The sequence below is a fragment of the Phacochoerus africanus genome, chromosome 10 (genome assembly GCF_016906955.1).
Source record: "Phacochoerus africanus isolate WHEZ1 chromosome 10, ROS_Pafr_v1, whole genome shotgun sequence".
NCBI lineage: Eukaryota > Metazoa > Chordata > Mammalia > Artiodactyla > Suidae > Phacochoerus > Phacochoerus africanus.
Genome location: NC_062553.1, coordinates 12,483,647 through 12,500,525, shown reverse-complemented (window position 1 = coordinate 12,500,525; position 16,879 = coordinate 12,483,647). Strand labels below are relative to the sequence as shown.

At 45.7% G+C, this 16,879-nt stretch overlaps 1 protein-coding gene across 1 annotated transcript; it reads right to left on the bottom strand.

The window, feature by feature from the left end:
- Positions 1-3,549: 3,549 nt before the first annotated feature.
- On the bottom strand, positions 3,550-15,777 carry CLRN2 (clarin 2). Its single transcript, XM_047751703.1, has 3 exons — positions 15,423-15,777; positions 6,721-6,900; positions 3,550-3,823 (listed from the first exon to the last, which is right to left on the bottom strand). Exons 1-3 carry the CDS (start codon positions 15,673-15,675, stop codon positions 3,558-3,560), a joined length of 699 nt encoding a protein of 232 aa, XP_047607659.1. The 5' UTR covers positions 15,676-15,777; the 3' UTR covers positions 3,550-3,557.
- Between the last annotated feature and the right edge of the window lie 1,102 nt (positions 15,778-16,879).

Below are 16,879 nucleotides of genomic sequence, written 5' to 3'. Positions count from 1 at the left end.
GTTTCTTTGTCAAGGAAGAGGTTGGCAAGTGGGGTTCTCCTCCAGATCAGCCCCAAATGGGAGTTAAACTGGTCTTTTGCATCGCTGCAACAGCCCAGCCGCTATTTTGTTTTTTTGTTTTGTTTTTTCATTTTTTGTCTTTTCTAGGATGCACCTGTGACATATGGAGGTTCCCAGGCTAGGGGTCTAATCAGAGCTTTAGCCGCCGGCCTACACCACAGCCCCAGCAATGTGGGATCCGAGCCACGTCTGTGACCTACACCACAGCTCACGGCAATGCTGGATTCTTAACCCACTGAGCAAGGCCAGGGATCGAATCTGAAACCTCATGGTTCCTAGTTGGATTTGTTAACCACTGAGCCATGACGGGGACTCCTGGGTCTGCAGTTTTTAAGGTGTTACAGACGCTTCTGAAAGCTTTTGCAAAGGTATAGAGTCTGTCACTGGAAGAAATACACATTCATTCAAAAGCCTGCATTTTGAGACCATGAAACATACACATCTTGATCAAGATTGCCATCTCGATAAGATAATTCTGTCAGAAGCAAAATAAAATCCATTCTGCCCGCACCTGATGGTCTGCACGCATCTGAGGTGGCCATCAGGGCAAAGGCTATGGCTGGGCTAACGTTTTTCGTAGCTCCATCGCCAGCTGGCTCAGTGTGAATCCCCACTAGCTGCTCAGAGAATAAAAATCTCTGGAGGGCAGGAATTTTTGTTTGCTCATGGCTCTACTTCCAAAAGTTTCAACACTTGTTGAATGAATAAATGTACCAAGAGCCTCAGAGGTTTATCATATAAACTGTTGCCAGAATCTTCTATGTTGATGCTACTGATTTAAAAAGAGCTGTCAGCAGGAGTTTGTTAAACATGATAGAACATAGACATTGCCACTTGTTTTCAAGATAACACTGCAGTCTGTCGCTATCTTTTGGATCCATCTCCTATCACATTGACTATCCCTTCCAGCCCTGTGCCATCAGCACATTTAATGAGTGACTGCAGTCAGCTAAGTAGGACGGCAGCTGTGTCTGGGTGGGGTGAGAGGGCTAGAAGGGGTAGAAGAGCTCAGCAGGGAACTACAGGCAATTAGAATGGAAGAGATTCCATTGAAACTTTTTTTTTTTTTGGTCTTTTCTATGGCCGCACCCACGGCATATGGAGGTTCCCAGGCTAGGGGTCGAATTGGAACTGTTGCTGCCGGCCTACACCACAGCCACAGATCCGAGCCGCACCTGCGACCTACGTCACAGCTCACGGCAACACCAGATCCCCAACCCACTGAGCAGGGCCAGGGATCGAACCCGCAACCTCAAGGTTCCTAGTCGGATTCGTTAACCACTGAGCCACGACGGGAACTCCCGTGGAAACTTTCTGAAACTCAGTGTTAAATAAAGGTAGAGTGGATCCAAATCAGGTATCATTTTAGATGAAACTAATGTGGGGGGATTAGATAACTTTCACTTGGCGTGAAAACAGGAGAGCTGGGAAGGGAGGCACTCCAGCTGGGATCGTGGGAAAATGAATGACTACCTGTATGGGTGAGGGTTGGCCAAAGAAACAGAACCCATAAGGTGTGTGTGTGTGTATGTGTGTGTGTGCGTGTGAGAGAGAGGGAGGGATTCATTTTATTTTATTTAACTTTATTTATTTATTTATTTTATTTAGGTCTTTTTAGGGCTGCCCCCGAGGCATATGAAAGTTCCCAGGCTAAGGGTCAAGTCAGAGCTATAGATGCCGGCCTATACCACAGCCACAGCAATGCTGGATCCTCAACCCACTGAGCAAGGCCAGGCATTGAGTCCTCATGGATGCCAGTCAGGTTCATTACCACTAAGCCACAATGCGAACTCTGAGAGAGAGATTTATTATAAGGAATTGGCTCACATGATTGTGGAGACTGGAAAATCCCAATCTGCAGCATAGGCTGGCAGTCTGGACATCCAGGGAGGAGGTACAGTTTAGGTCCAGGGGCAGTTTGCTGGCAGAATTCCCTCATTCTCAGGGGAGGCCAGTCTTTTTCTTAAGGTCTTCAACTGCTTAGATGAGACCCCGCCACGTAAGGGAAGCCAATCTGCTTTACTTAAAGCCTACTGATTAACCCCATCCAAAAAGTCCCTCCATAAAAACATCTGGAATAGTGTTTGACCAATATCTAGGTACCATAACCTAATCAAGTTGACATAAAAATCACCATCACAGAACCCCTAGGGAAATCCCAGCACAAAACAGCTGGGTTTATCCAACAGCTACATTAGAGTAATATTCTAATCCCACCAGGTATTCACACACATCCAAGCCCTCTTTGTAATTTCATTTCTTGTTCTCTCTCCCCCCCCCCATACTGTCTCATCCTGGAATGCCCTTCTCCAACCTTGTTTCCTTCACCACTGGAAAAAGTCTCCTCATCTTTCAAAGCTCAGATCAAGTGTCAGCTCTGGGACACTGTCTCTAATACCACATCCCATTCTGAAGAATGAATTCCTTCTTGGGTCCTAACTCCTCCTTGGGTCCTTTCTGCACGTGCTGTTAGAACACTGATCACATCGCCTTGCAACTGCTTGTACATCAGATATCAGATTATCAAAGTGATTAAAAGCATAAACTCTGGATCCAGACTGCCTCCATTTAATTCCTGACCTCGGCAAGTCACCCAACTTCTCTCCATGCCTTTGTTTCTGCATCTCTGAAATGGGACTAAAGGAGTATTACGCCAACAATCAGAGTTTGGAAAGAGGACCCGATGACTTATATGTATGACTTCTAGAACTGCACATGATGATAACCACTCCAAGAAATGGTAGTTATTTTCATTCTTTTTTCTTTCTTTCTTTCTTTTTTTTTCGGGTCACACCTGTGGCATATGGAAGCTCCCAAGCTAGGGGTCAAATCAGAGCTGCAGCTCCCAGCCTTCACTACAGCGCATGGCAACACTGGATCCTTAACCCACTGAAGGGAGGCCAGGGATTGAACCCACATCCTCATGGATACTAGTTGGGTTCGTTCCCACTGAGCCTGATGGGAGCTCCCAGTTATTTTCATTCTTAGTGTTATTGTTGCTATCTGATTCCTGTGTCATGTGGAACAGGAATGGAGGCCGGGGACATAGCGTATTCCTCCTCTTTGCATCCCTCCTAATATTGTGTGCAATGGACCAATGATCCATAGCTATTTCCTGGAGTGTGCAGTACTTGTACAGTATACAAAGGCTGACCCCATTAGCACCCATTTAAGCCTCATGACAGCCTTGTGAGGTTGTTAACATCCCCATTTTACAGAAGAAAAAACTGAGACGTGGACATTAAGGGAATCGTCCAATGTCACACACGAGTGGCAAGCAGGAGGCTCTAACTGCAAGGTAGGTGAGAAAGAAGGACAGGGATGCCGAATTTGGGAAAGTTTTGTTTTTTTTTTCCTGGCCCTGGGCACCACCCTTTCTCCTCCGGCTTCCTTCTTCTTACTGCCAGGAACACAGAGAGTCTGAGCTGTGAAACCTGGTGAAGGCGGTGGGAGGAGGAGGTTTCCCTTTGCACCACCGAACGGATTTTAGAAGGTCATCAATACAAGATGTCCTCGGCCGTGACGGTGACCTCTTCTATTTTGGACTTCATCTCCGGGAGTGGAATCTGACTGATGGCCACCACAACCAGGTTAGTGGCGTGGGCGGAGGCGCTGGCCACGCAGATCCAGAACGACTCTTCGTACTGTTCCTCCACCACCACGAAGCGGAAGAGCTTCTCCTGGAAGTTGGCGATTCGTTCCGTCAGGTCGTGAAATTTCACCGCGGCCACAAAGCTGGCGATGGCCAAGGCCACGACTCCGCCTGAAACCCCCAAAGGACACCCTCAGTCACTGCCCCTTTTTGCAAATCGATGACCACGTGTGAGGTGGCATGTCTGTGGCCCAAGCCACAAGTTCGCTTAGGGTTTCAAACATTCTTAGGGCAACCCAAGTTTTAATTTGCGTTTAGAAGCGGCGGATAATCCACAGTGGGAGGGGCGGAAGGTGTGGGAATGAGCCTCGTATTAGATCCACTTTGAATCTCGACCTCTCTAATTTTTCCCTTCCGCGGTGGGCGCTCTGCACACGTGGGTAAACTCAGTCTCTACACTTTTCAGCAGGTGGGTGCTGACCCTGAGGGCTGTGATAGACCATCTTACTGGGCAGACTGGGGATCCCTGGAGGGCTAGACTGCTCTGTCCTCTTTAGTTGTCTTCTTTCCAAGCTTAAGGATAAGAGGACATAAGAGGAGGAGGAAAGGAGGGGTGGGGTGGGGGGAACCTGGATTGATTTCAAGTTTCATGTCCTTCCCTACCTGTTTCTTCAGCCTTTAACCTTCCAGGTTCCCTCTGTTTCTCTCTGTTTCTCTCTCTCCCTCTCTCTCCTTTTCTCCTGCCCTGATTTTAATTCATATTTTAAAAATACATTTATTATGGTCTCTTTTTAGATTATTACTTCTTCACTGAAGAAATGTTGGACACCAGGGAAAATCATTCAGCTGAAAAGACAAATTTGATTTTTCCTAAAAGCCAAATATAAAGACTTTAAATATTTTAGTGTATTTCTCTGCGTTTCTCTCTCTTTAACAAAATCAATACTGTGGAACTCTTACCATTTTACACTTGATTTTTCCTCCCTTACTTGAATATTTTTCCATGTTGTTAATTATTCTGTTACAGCAATTCTTTAAACTGGCGAATGATGTTTTATCGAAGCGACACTCCAAATTAATTTAAGTTTAATTAAATGTGACCTGTTTTTTAGACATCTAGATTGCTTCTAATTTTCCTGCTGCGGGAAACACCTTTCTTTCTTTCTTTTTTTTGTCTTTTTGTCTTTTCTAGGGCTGCACTTGCAGCATGTGGAGGTTCCCAGGCTAGGGGTCCAATCGGAGCTGTAGCCACTGGTCTACACCACAGCCACAGCAACGCAGGATCCAAGCCACGTCTGCAACCTACACCACAGCTCATGGCAATGCCGGATCCTTAACCCACTGAGCAAGGCCAGGGATCGAACCCGCAACCTCATGGTTCCTAGTCAGATTCGTTAACAACACTGAGCCATGACGGGAACCCCAGGAAACACCTTTTAATGGACATTTTTGTTCTCTTTCCAGTTATTTCCTTAGCATATATTATTGTTTGGAATTGTTTAATCAAAGGATAGTCATATTTTTAATCCCTTTTGAATACATTTTTTTTTTTTTTTTTCTGGCTGGCCTGCTGCATACGGAGTTCCCAGGCCAGGGATCAGATCTGAGCCACAGTTGCTGCCTGCAGCTCCAGTAATTCAGGATCCTTAACCCACCGTGCCAGGCCAGGAATCAAACCTGCGGCCCAGTGCTGCAGAGACTCTGCCAATCCCATTGTGCCCCAGCGGGAACTCTTTTATGCCTTTTTGACAGTAAAGCATTGTCAAATTGCCTTATTTTTTAATATTCTTGTCCTTCAGGAAGGAAATTGACAGCAATGAGTATGTATTTAAAAGGCAGGACTTTCCACCTGCTAGCCACTGTGAGGGTCAGGCAGAGGTAAACAAGTCTAGTTGGGGGTGAGCTGTGTTTATAAGAAATTCTACAGGATGGCCACAGCCTGCAAACTTAGGCAAATAAACACAAAATAATCTATTTACTGCATTACATGCTTTTTTTCCTTGTCTTTTTAGGGCCACACCCGAGACATATGAAAGTTCCCAGGCTGGGGGTCAAATTGGAGCTGTAGCTGCCAGCCTACCCCACGGACACAGCGACACCACACTCACGGCAACACCGGATCCTTCACCCGAGTGAGGCCAGGGATCAAACCCTTGTCCTCGTGGATACTAGTTGGATTTGTTGCGGTTGAGCCACAACGGGAACTCCGACTTACTGCATTCCATGCCCTGTAAACCATCACCTGTTTGTCTGCTTTCTGGTCATCCTGGTAAGGTAAAGGAAGGAAGGGGCTGTCACCCTCAGGATCCCTTGATCATGGGACCTCGGTTTTCTGAAAGCATTCTTGGGATTTTGTTACTTTCGTTAGAGGTGATGTTTTTCAGCCCCTACCTAATTAACTAAATGTGAATTGATATCTGTGTATCAGTACATGCCCCCAAATACACACACACACACACACACACACACACTCACACACACACATCTTTTGTCTTGGTTTCTATCTTGGAAAATAGCGCATGATAGCATAGATGACCCCATGGATTAATGAAAAGACAAAAGGCTTAGCGTCAGTTATGCCTGGGTTGGAATCCCAGCTCAGTGCTTCATCTCTGTGTGACTTTGGGTGCATCTTCCAACGTCTCTGAGCTTCAGGCTCTTCACCTGTAGATATGGGTCTAATAACACGGCCTCATAGGGAGGCGGTGAGCTCTACAGAAATTGAGGCAGGTAAACCCCCCAAGTCCTTCTCCTCTGTCATTTGTGAGGTTCCTCCAGGCTCGGCGTCACTCTTCACTTGTCCCATGGCCCCTGCCTCCAGACCCCCAGCTCACTGTCTTCTCCATCACCCTGACTTTTCGTTGTCACTCTATGTCCTTAGCCCCTCGTGCAGGCTCACAATTTGGTTCCTTATGATGACAGAGATGCTGCAACTTTTAGTAAAAAAGACATTAATGCCCATGAAGAAGGCCACAGGCCCTGGGAGGGGAAGGCGGAGGCCCCTCTACTTGGAACTCGGCCTCCTGATGGCATGGACAGGAATCTCTCTCTCCAGGGGCCTTCCTTACCTGCAAGAACATTCCACAGGCAGATGCCGCCGGGGCCATTGACTGCGCGGTACGGGACCTGGATCATGTTGAGAATGGCAAAGCCCATGCTGACCAGAGCCAGTGCCAAGGCCAAGAAGAGGAGCAGCAGAATCATCACGTGCAGACCTGCGTTGAGCTCCCGCACCAGGTGTGGAAAGACTGGGGAGAGAAGACACAGCCAACACATCAGCCTCAGAGCTCGGTCACGTTCATATGGCCCAAGCTTGCTTACCACGAAGGCTTCTGTAGACGGGAGCGAGGGCCAGGCTGCAAGTGCTGGGTTTTCAAAAAGCAGGAGACTTCCTGAGAGATGACTTTGTAGCCCCCAGATTCCCTCCGTGTCTATTGACCAACACTTGTCTCTTCCCTGGAGTGGATGCAAAATCAAAATATGCCCTGGCTGGGCACTGAAGATGAATGGACCTCACAGCTCTGGGATCTGGCATGAGTGGATGCACACAACCCCCAGATGGTGTCTCTTTAGCAAAGGAGGCTGGCAAGAGAGTCTGTCAGTGAAGGTTGATCACAGTGCTTTATTCTGGATCAGAGAGAAGCCTTCATTAAATCAGAGACTTCAAAGAACTCGGAGGCATATCTTGAAGCATGCAGAAGTGTGCAGCAAAGTGAAGCCTAGATGTAGCATCCAACATTCCGAGTTCAAATCCTAGCTTTACTGTTTTGCATCAATTATAAAATGAGGTCATCTAAACCCTACTTCTCCTACTCACCTTACATATTGAATGGGTCAAGTGAAGTGGGGTAGGAATAATTACAGTGCCCACTTGGTGGCACTAATTCGGAGCCAGGAGCATCATGGTTTTTGTTTGTTTGTTTGTTTGTTTGTTTAGAAAGAAAGATTTTATTGGTGCTACGTACCCATGCGTTCTATCCTCAGCGGCCAGGAGTCTCCTGCATCCTGGGGATCCTGTGCACAGAGCTGCACTGCCTCTGGCATCTTGGGTTCTTCATGACTCACACTGCATGATACTGTATTAGAATATTCACTTGCCGTATTAATGTGGCAGGATAATCTAGTGAAATATTTGGGTTTGTTTTCTCTATATTTGTCACCACATACTGTCTGTGAAGATTAATGATATACCAGAGTAGATTCAAATATTTTATGGGAAGGAGTTCTCAAAAATGGTGCCTGTGGTTGTTGCTATTATTATGCTCTCTGACTTGGGCAAAGTCAAGTGATCTCAAGCCTCAGTTTCCTCATCTGTATAATGGGGATAGTAATTGTTGTTTATGAATTGAGAGTAACTAGCACTTACTGCCCCTAGCCGTGGGCTGAGCACTTTACATCTGTTATCTCATCCAATCCTTTTTTTTTTTTTTTTCTTTTTAGGGCCACACCTTCAGCTTATGGAAGTTCCCAGGCTAGGAGTCAAATTGGAGCTACAGCTGCCAGCCAACACCACAGTCACAGCAACTTGGGATCTGATCTGCGTCTTTGACCTACGCCATAGCTCATGGCAACGCCGGATTCCCAACCCATGGAGTGAAGCCAGGGATCGAACCCCCATCCTCATGGATATTAATCAGATTTGTTTCCACTGCGCCACGACGGGAACTTCTCATCCAATCCTTATGACAAGGATATGAAGTAGATTTTATTAAACTCCTTTCCCCACAGGCCTGGAGACGCTTAGTCCCTTATCTTCAGGCAAGGTGACCCTGAGCTCTATTTAGGACCATAGTCCTATATGCCAGGTGGTATTTAGAGTTCAGAGTTAATGATTTCAGTTGTTATAAATGAATGATTTAAAATAATGAAAGCTTGGAGTTCCCGTTGTGGCTCAGTGGTAAAGAACCCAACTAGTATCCATGAGGATATGGGTTCAATCCCTGGCCTTGCTCAGTAGGTTAAGGATCTGGCATTGCTGTGAGCTGTAGCATAGGTCGCGGATATGGCTCGTATCTGTCGTTGCCGTGGCTGTGGCGTAGGCTGGCTGCTGCAGTTCCAATTCGACCCCTAGCCTGGGAACTTCCATCTGCCACATGTGAGGCCCTAAAAACAAGAAGAAAGTAAAATAAAAATAAAATAATATGATGGAAGCTAAAGAACTTCTGGGCAAACCCCTTCCTCTGCATCTCCTCTACAGGTTTCTACTGAACACCTCCTGGTCAAATCTGGGTCCATCTTTTGAACTCCGATCTCTCTGCGTTATTATGTAGTACCACTGACCAGCCTGGCTTTGGCCCCGATCAGAATCCAGGGCTCAAAGATTTCCTGATTCCACACGTTCCCTGACCATGTTCCCCTCTGGCTTCTTTGCTAGCTCACCTGCCCACCTTTATCCATGGAAGACTGGTGATCAAGAATTTTTGCCTTCTCCCTTTCAAGTGTCCTTTCCACTCAGGAGTTTCCAGACACTCCATGCTTACGTCTTTAGTTCCGATCTTTCTTTCCAGTTCTGTATTTCCATGTATTTTTATCTCCATGTAGTTACCTCATGGGCACCAGAAACCTTACCCTGGAAAATGAACTCCTTCCCAAGGGGTTTGTTTCTGTGGACTTTTTTATTTCCGTACCTTACATCTCACTGTCCTTTAGATTTTCTCTCTCTCTCTTTTTTTTTTTTTTTTGGTCTTTTTCCCTCCATATGCTGCTCCTGTGGCATATGGAGGTTCCCAGGCTAGGGATCGAATCCGAGCTATAGCCAACCCGCCTACACCAGAGCCACAGCAACGAGGCATCTGAGCCACGTCTGCAAACTACACCACAGCTCACGGCAACGCCGGATCCTTAACCCACTGAGTAAGGCCAGGGATCAAACCTGCAACCTCATGGTTCCTAGTCAGATTCGTTAACCACTGCGCCACATGGGGAACTCCAAGATTTTTTTTTTTCTTAATTGCAAACTTAGCCCCTTTGCATTTCAAATTTGGTAGCTTAGGCCTGATTACCTAATTGTCTCATTATTCCCTTTCTTGCACATACAATCCTCAGGACACAGTATCAGCCTAGTAATCTTCACCAAACACTTAAAATAGAAAATGACCACCTATGTGATGGGCAAAGATCAAAAGGTTTGCTAATACACCGTGTTGACGAAGGCATGGGGAAGGCGCTGCTGTCAAACCTTGCAGGGGTATTAATTCATACAACCTCCTTAGAGGGCAGCCTGGCAACCTCTATCAAAGCAACTTCACGTCCAGGAAAAGCACTCCCATGTGTGCTCAAAGCTGTATCTATTGGATATTCATTACAGTAGCAAAAGACTGGAGGAAAACCAAAATATGAATCAATAGGAGATTGATTTAATAAACTAAAGCACAGTCACACGACGCAACTTAAAAAAAATCATAACCGTATAATGATATGAAACCCATCTCCAGATTTGATTTAATAAAAAATTGAGAAATAGCCATATTACAGTGACGGGGGGAGGGGGTTTGGGGTACATGGAGTGATGTGGAGAGGCGTGGGCAAAGAGTGCCCTGGTCTTAGCTTCTACAGCAGGATATGTATTGACTATAGTAAAAAAATCTTTACTGGCAAGGACTGAATCTCATTCAGCCCCCACGGTCACAGGCCATACCCCAAGGCTCCGGATCTCCTAGTTAATTGAGATCTTGCTATTTTTCATGTGCTGTTATTTAGAAATTCAAATCTTTTCTCATGAGTTTTAATGTGTCAGTTCCTTCTGTTGATAATCTTTTTAAGGGTGACTCTATATTTGCTTTTGTCACTCAAACGCCATCCCAGGAAAGCTGTTGCTTACTTGCCTTTCATATTCATACCCAGTTTCCAAAAGTTTTGGACATCTCTGACTTAAGGATTAAATTTAAGTTTCCAGGAGTTCTCACTGTGGCACAGTGGATTAACAGTCCCACTGCAGGAGTTCCCGTTGTGGCTCAGTGGAAACGAATCTGACTAGGAACCATGAGGTTGCAGGTTCCATCCCTGGCCTTGCTCCGTGGCTTAAGTATCTGGCGTTGCCATGAGCTGTGGTGTAGGTCGCAGACATGACTTAGATCCTAGGTTGCTGTGGCTGTGCTGTGGGCCACTGGCTACAGCTCCGATTTGACCCCTTGCCTGGGAACCTCTATATGCCATGGGTGCGGTCCTAAAAAGTGGGGGAGAAAAAAAAAAGAATCCCACTGCCGCAGCTCGGGGCACTGCAGAGGCATGGCTTCAGATCCCTAGCTTGGTGCAGTGGCTTAAAGATCTGGTGTTGCTGTAACTGCGGTGTAGGACACAGCTGTGGCTCGGATTCAATCCCTAGCCCTGGGAATTTTCATATGCCTTGGGTGCAGCCACAAAAGAAAAAAAAATTAAGTTTTCCAGCTTGAAATCCACAACCATAAAAGCATACGATCCATAGTGACATGTGACAATAGCTACATGTATTGAGTACAGACTGCATGCCAGCACATACACACTTTTTCCCTTTTACTGCTCATGGCTACCCTCTCTCACGCCTAAAAATGAGTCTTAGAAATGGAAGGTTAAATAGCTTAGCCAGGGTCACACAGCCAGGAAGGGCTGCCTTCAGGATATTGCCAAAGGAGTTACTGCAGGAAAATCAGATAACTTGGATAAGCAAGGATTTAAAACATTTAATCCTAGGAGAGCTGGAATTTTAGAGGTCTTATTTTGAATCTGAATAACTATTCTTATTGTATATGTATTAAATCTACTTCACTTGAACCCCAGAAGTCATTCACCATTGTATCAGCATCTCTAATTAGATAATTACCTGATTATTATAAAATTTGTTTGCTCCTCACTCCAGAAAAGTCCATCAGGGCCTCTTGCCATGGCAAGGCAAAAAATATTGAATTTTCATTGTTTTAAATTGAAGTATGGTTGATTTACAGTGTTGTGCCAATTTCTGCTATACAGCAAAGTGATCCAGTCATATATACATACATATATATATGTATATATACACATTCCTTTTCTCGCATTATCTTCCATCATGTTCTATCCCAAGAAATTAAGTATGCGAACAATATTAAAAAAGTAAATCACTGATATATTGGATTTCATTAAAATGAAAACAATCTGCTGTATGAAAGACAATGTCAAAAAAAAAATGACAACACAGCCCCTGAATGGGAGAAAATTTTTGCAAAAGACACATCTGAGAAAGGACAGTTATCTAAGCTAGATAATGATAAGGAAAGCATGTGATTTGAATACAGATGCAGGTCCTGGCTGCAGATGGAATGTGTAGGGGGGCGGGAATGAGGAGGGAACCAGAACTAGAGATTACCAACCCCCTGCTATGTACACCTGGCGTTTCGGCAGGTGCTTTTTCACTCATTGATGTCTCTGCTTTCCCCTGAGAAGGGAGAGGGCCTCGGGAAAGGACCTTTTGCCCGCTGAGTTGCTCCAGTGGGCAAACAGGAAGTGCTCCTTTGCTTCTTCTGGCTAGAGGTAGTTAACATTTCTGTGAGCTGGGATGCAAGGGGTTTAGTTGGCACCACCGTGGAAGGGCTCAGCCTTGTGCTGCCCTCCTTCAGCCTCCTCTGTCTGCAAAGACTGCCTCTGCTTTAGCTGCTTCTCCAGAAACAGTGCTTGTGCCAAGACAGACCTGCACAGAGAGGGGAACTCGTGAAGAGAGATGGGGGGAATGCCATATGTAGGGTGGAGTGATGCCGCCCCAAGCCAAGGGGCATCTGAGGCTACCGGAAGCTGGACAAGGCAAGGAAAGCTCCTTCTAGAGGTTTCAGAAGGGGCCTGGCCCTGTCGACCACCTGATTTCTTTTTTTCCTTTTTTTTTTTTCTTTTCAGGGCCACACCTATGGCATATGAACGTTCCCAGGCTAGGGGTCAAATCTGAGCTGTACTGCTGGCCTGTGCCACAGCCACAGCAATGCTGATCCTTTAACCCACTGAGTGAGGCCAGGGATGGAACCTGCATCTTCATGGATACTAGTTGAGTCCGTTACTGCTGAGCCACAACAGGAACTCCCCCCACTGTTCTTTGTTTGTTTGTTTTTTAAGTCTACACCCGTGCCTCATGGAAGTTCCCAGGCTAGGGGCTGAATCTGAGCCGCATCTGCGACCTACCCCCCAGCTTGCAGCAACAACGCCGGATCCTAACCCACTGAGTGAGGTCAGAGATTGAATGTGCCTCCTCGAAGACCTTATGATGGGTTCTTAACTAGCTGAGCCAAAAATTAAAAAAAAATTAAAATATATTTTAGACAACCTGATTTCTGACTTCTAACCTCCAGAACTGTGAGAGAACAAATTTCCGTTGTTTAAGCCACCCAGTTTTGGTACTTTATTATGGCAGCGTGAGGGAGCAGATACACGATGCACCCTCTCAAAACGACCCCTCAGTCATTTCCAGCAGGAGCTGTCATTCTACATCCCCCCACCCTGGAGAATCCGGTTTCATCTGCCACCTCCCCAACATCCTCTGCTCAATTCCAGGAGACCAGTAAAGACTGCTGGGGTGACACTCTGCCTTGGGAAAGGTGCCAGTCACAGATTCTGAAGGAACAACACGCAGAAGTGGAAGGTGGGCTGACTTGTGTTGGGGCTTGGCTCTGGGCACTCTTGGCTCTGTGGCCGTGAGCAGGTTGCTTAGCCTCTCTGAGCCTCATCCTTCTCCTATCTGGCAGGTGGTGGAGGCTTAGTGTCATAGGTCCCATGTCTGGCGTCTTGTATATGGACATTCCATATGAATGAGTTTAAAGGTATTTTATCATTAATCATTCAGCCACAGTTTTTGAGCACCTACTGTGTGCCAGACACTGTTCTAGGGGTTTGGGATCATCACTTGGACAAAATCCTTGCCCTAATGGGATACATACTAAACGGATGGAGACAGATAATAATAAATATAACAGATAAATGAATTATCTAACATGTAAGGAGGTGGTTATGAAGGTAACATGATGTATCTATCATGCTATATAATTACATGGGATATTTTTATTATGTTCCCTAGGCACTATCCGACTTATTAAAGTCTCTGTAATATTACTACTTTTGCATCTGTTGCTCTCTTGCTCAAGCTTTAGAAAGTCTTTCATGAAGTTTTTTTTTTTTTTTTTCCTTTTTAGGGCCGCACCTGTGGCCTATGGAAGTTCCCAGGCTTGGTGTTGAATCAGAGCTGTAGCCGCTGGCCTACACCACAGCCACAGCAACGCCAGATCCAAGCCACATCTGTGACCTATACCACAGCTCATGGCAACGCGGGATCCTTAATCCCCTGAGTGAGGCCAGGGAGCGAACCTGTGTCCTCATGGGTACTAGTTGGATTTGTTTCCCCTAAGCCATGATGGGAACTCAGTTATGTTTTTAACAGAGCTATTTTCCAGATACTCCTTGTCCAATTTAATTTCTGGGTAAATAAAAATATTCCCAGAGATTTTTTTCACCTACTATACATAACATATATATCCTTCCTATATATAAATGATGCCAATTTGCATTAATTATTTGTCAATGTTTCCAGCTTTGTCTTTATGTGTTTAATAAGATATCCTGCCCAGGATTCTAAAAACTACAATTCTGAAATATAAAATAAAATAAAAGTTTTTATCCCTTTGTATTTGCATTATGTTGACTAATTATGACTTTGTAGGATACTGTTCTGTCACCAGCGATCTCATTGTATGATTCCAAAAGCTTGCACAATATGCCTTTTTTCAGTGTTTCCTTGCCAGAAGATCCTCCATAAGCTGGACTTGGATTCCTGCTCTGTATACCTGCAGAGCAGCTCTGACGTGACATTTGGATGCCCGCCGGCCCAGGTGGGTTCCAGCTCACGTTCAGGGACAGTGGCCCTGCCAAGGTCTCCCTGCCGGGAAACATCTGGGTTGGGCTTTGAACCCAGGAAGTCTGACTTCAGAGCCCCTTTGCTTTTTCTCAGATTCTGAAACTTTTATATAAACAGAAGTGGAGCGTTCATTTCAGCGGGCAGTCTACACCCTCGGGCCAGGCTGGCCAAGCATACCCAAGTCACTTGGCCTGGGTCTAAAGTCTGGCTCTCTTTCCTGCCAGGCTGACCTCAGACACGTTGTGTAACCCTTCCAAGCCTCAGTGTAGTCCTCTGCAAAATGGGAAGGTTTTTAATTCCTTCCTTATAAATTTGGTATAAGGCTTAAAAGAGAGAAGCCATGTAAAGCATTTAGTGGAATGTCTGACACATGTAAGCATTCTCTCTCTCTCTCTCTATATATATATATATATAGTCTTTTTAGTGCCACACCTGTGGCATACAGAGGTTCCCAGGCTAGGGGTCTAATTGGAGCTGTAGCCTCTGGCCTACACCACAGCCACAGCAATGGCAGATCTGAGCTGCATCTGAGACCTACACCACAACTCATGGCAATGCCGGATCCTTAACCCATGGAGGAAGGCCAGGGATGGAACCTGCGTCCTCACTGATGCTAGTCAGATTTGTTTCCGCTGAGCCATGACGGGAACTCTAGCACTCAATATTTTAGTAGTGATTATTCCTAGACATAAACTACAAAAATATACAAATCCCTATTTCTAATGTTTCTATAAGCTTTGGCAGGGGAAAAAAAAAACAAGGTCTCTTTTTGGAGCTGAACAAGATTAAGTCCTTGGCTTATTGTGGACTTTATCACTATGCTTTAGATTGAAGCAGCACTTGAATTCCTCATTTGGATATAAGCACTCTTATAAGTACTTAAAAATAAGGGTTCGAAGACAGCTTTCCTGCCCCCCCCAGTGTACTCACTTGTGAATTGGGACTGGCGGCCCCCGAGCCCGCACTGTCGCACCTTACACCCGCGGAAGAGTCCATAGTAAATGTCCCCGATGAATTTCACCAGCTCTGGATCCGTGGCGTTGACGAGATCCACTCCAGTCTGACAAAGAATTTTCCCACTCAGCCAGTGGGGTACCACCAGAGCAATGACAATCAGGATGAAGGAGGAGAAGCTGAGTAAAGATGCCAGCCCATACCACACCTTTTTGAACCATCCAGGCATCCTAGTGGGTGCAGGTCATGCCCCAGGTGTCCTAGCAACAGTGAGGGGCCTTGGCATCTTTGGGACACTCGAGCATCCTGTGGTTCAAGGTCAGCTCTTCCAAATGCACCGTTTCAAGATTTCAGGTCCATCTACTGAAGGGAGAGACTGGTGGTCCTCCCTCAGCGCCTGCGTCCACAGCCCATGTTTCCTACGACCTCAGCGCAGACAGAGAGACAGTCTTCATCTGACTTGTGTGTAGAGGAGTGTGTTACCGAGGGAAGTAACCCTATCTCTCCCACTAGATTAATGTTTCAGCAGAGAGTGTAATTGTTCCCCGTTTCAAGTATTTGAATAACCCTGGGGTGGACCTCTTAATGAGGAGGAAGTTTTTAGCAGGCAAAATTGGGTGGATCTGACTGTAAGAGACCCTAGCCAGTCGCAAAAAATACATATGGTAGAAGGAAAACAAAAATGGAATGATGAGCGCTCGAATATTGCCAACAAGGCACAGTATTGAATGTTGATCTCTGATGCATGCCTCGGCATTTCTGTCTCTAAAATGTCACTGCTGTGAGAATCCCCCGAGATGTTATTAATTCCATGAAATGATCTCTGTTCTCTAGCCTTTTAATTGAAATGTGTAAACAAGTCTTTATGATTCTGAGATTTATCATCCGGTGAATCTGAGGTGGGTAAAACTGCAAAATGGGTCAGAGTCAATTTGTGACTGCTGGGGCTGTCTGGACCCCAACACTTACAGCCTCCCTTTACCTCCCATCTGTTGTGTCATCTGAAATGGGAAAGTGTCAAAGTTCCCATTGTGGCTCAGCAAACCCGACTAGCATCCATGAAGACTCAGGTTCAATCTTTGGCCTCGCCCAGTGGCTTAAGGATCTGGCGTTGCTGTGAGCTGTGGTGTAGGTCGCGGACAGGCTTGGATCTCATGTTGCTGTGGCTGTGGCATAGGCTGGTGGCTACAGCTCTGATTGGACCCCTAGCCTGGGAACCTCCATATGCCTCGGATTCAGCCCCCCAAAGACAAAAAGACAAAAAAAAAAAAGAAAGAAAGAAAGAAATGGGAAAGTATCTTTCTAATGTGTTAGCAAATAATAATCACCCATCACCTTGCTGGGGTCTTTGTCTCTTCTTAAAAGTGAAGATCTGTCTTTTTCTTTTAAATTACAGGCACAGAGAATTAAATACTCTCTAATTTCTATCTTAT

Coding starts and splice junctions, on each gene's coding strand:
- CLRN2 (XM_047751703.1), bottom strand. CDS start 15,675: ATGCCTGGATGGTTCAAAAAGGTGTGGTATGGGCTGGCATCTTTACTC. Junction 6,901..15,422: donor CCGCCAGTCCCAATTCACAA/GTGAGTACACTG, acceptor TTCTCTCCCCAG/TCTTTCCACACCTGGTGCGG. Junction 3,824..6,720: donor CCTGTGGAATGTTCTTGCAG/GTAAGGAAGGCC, acceptor TGGGGGTTTCAG/GCGGAGTCGTGGCCTTGGCC.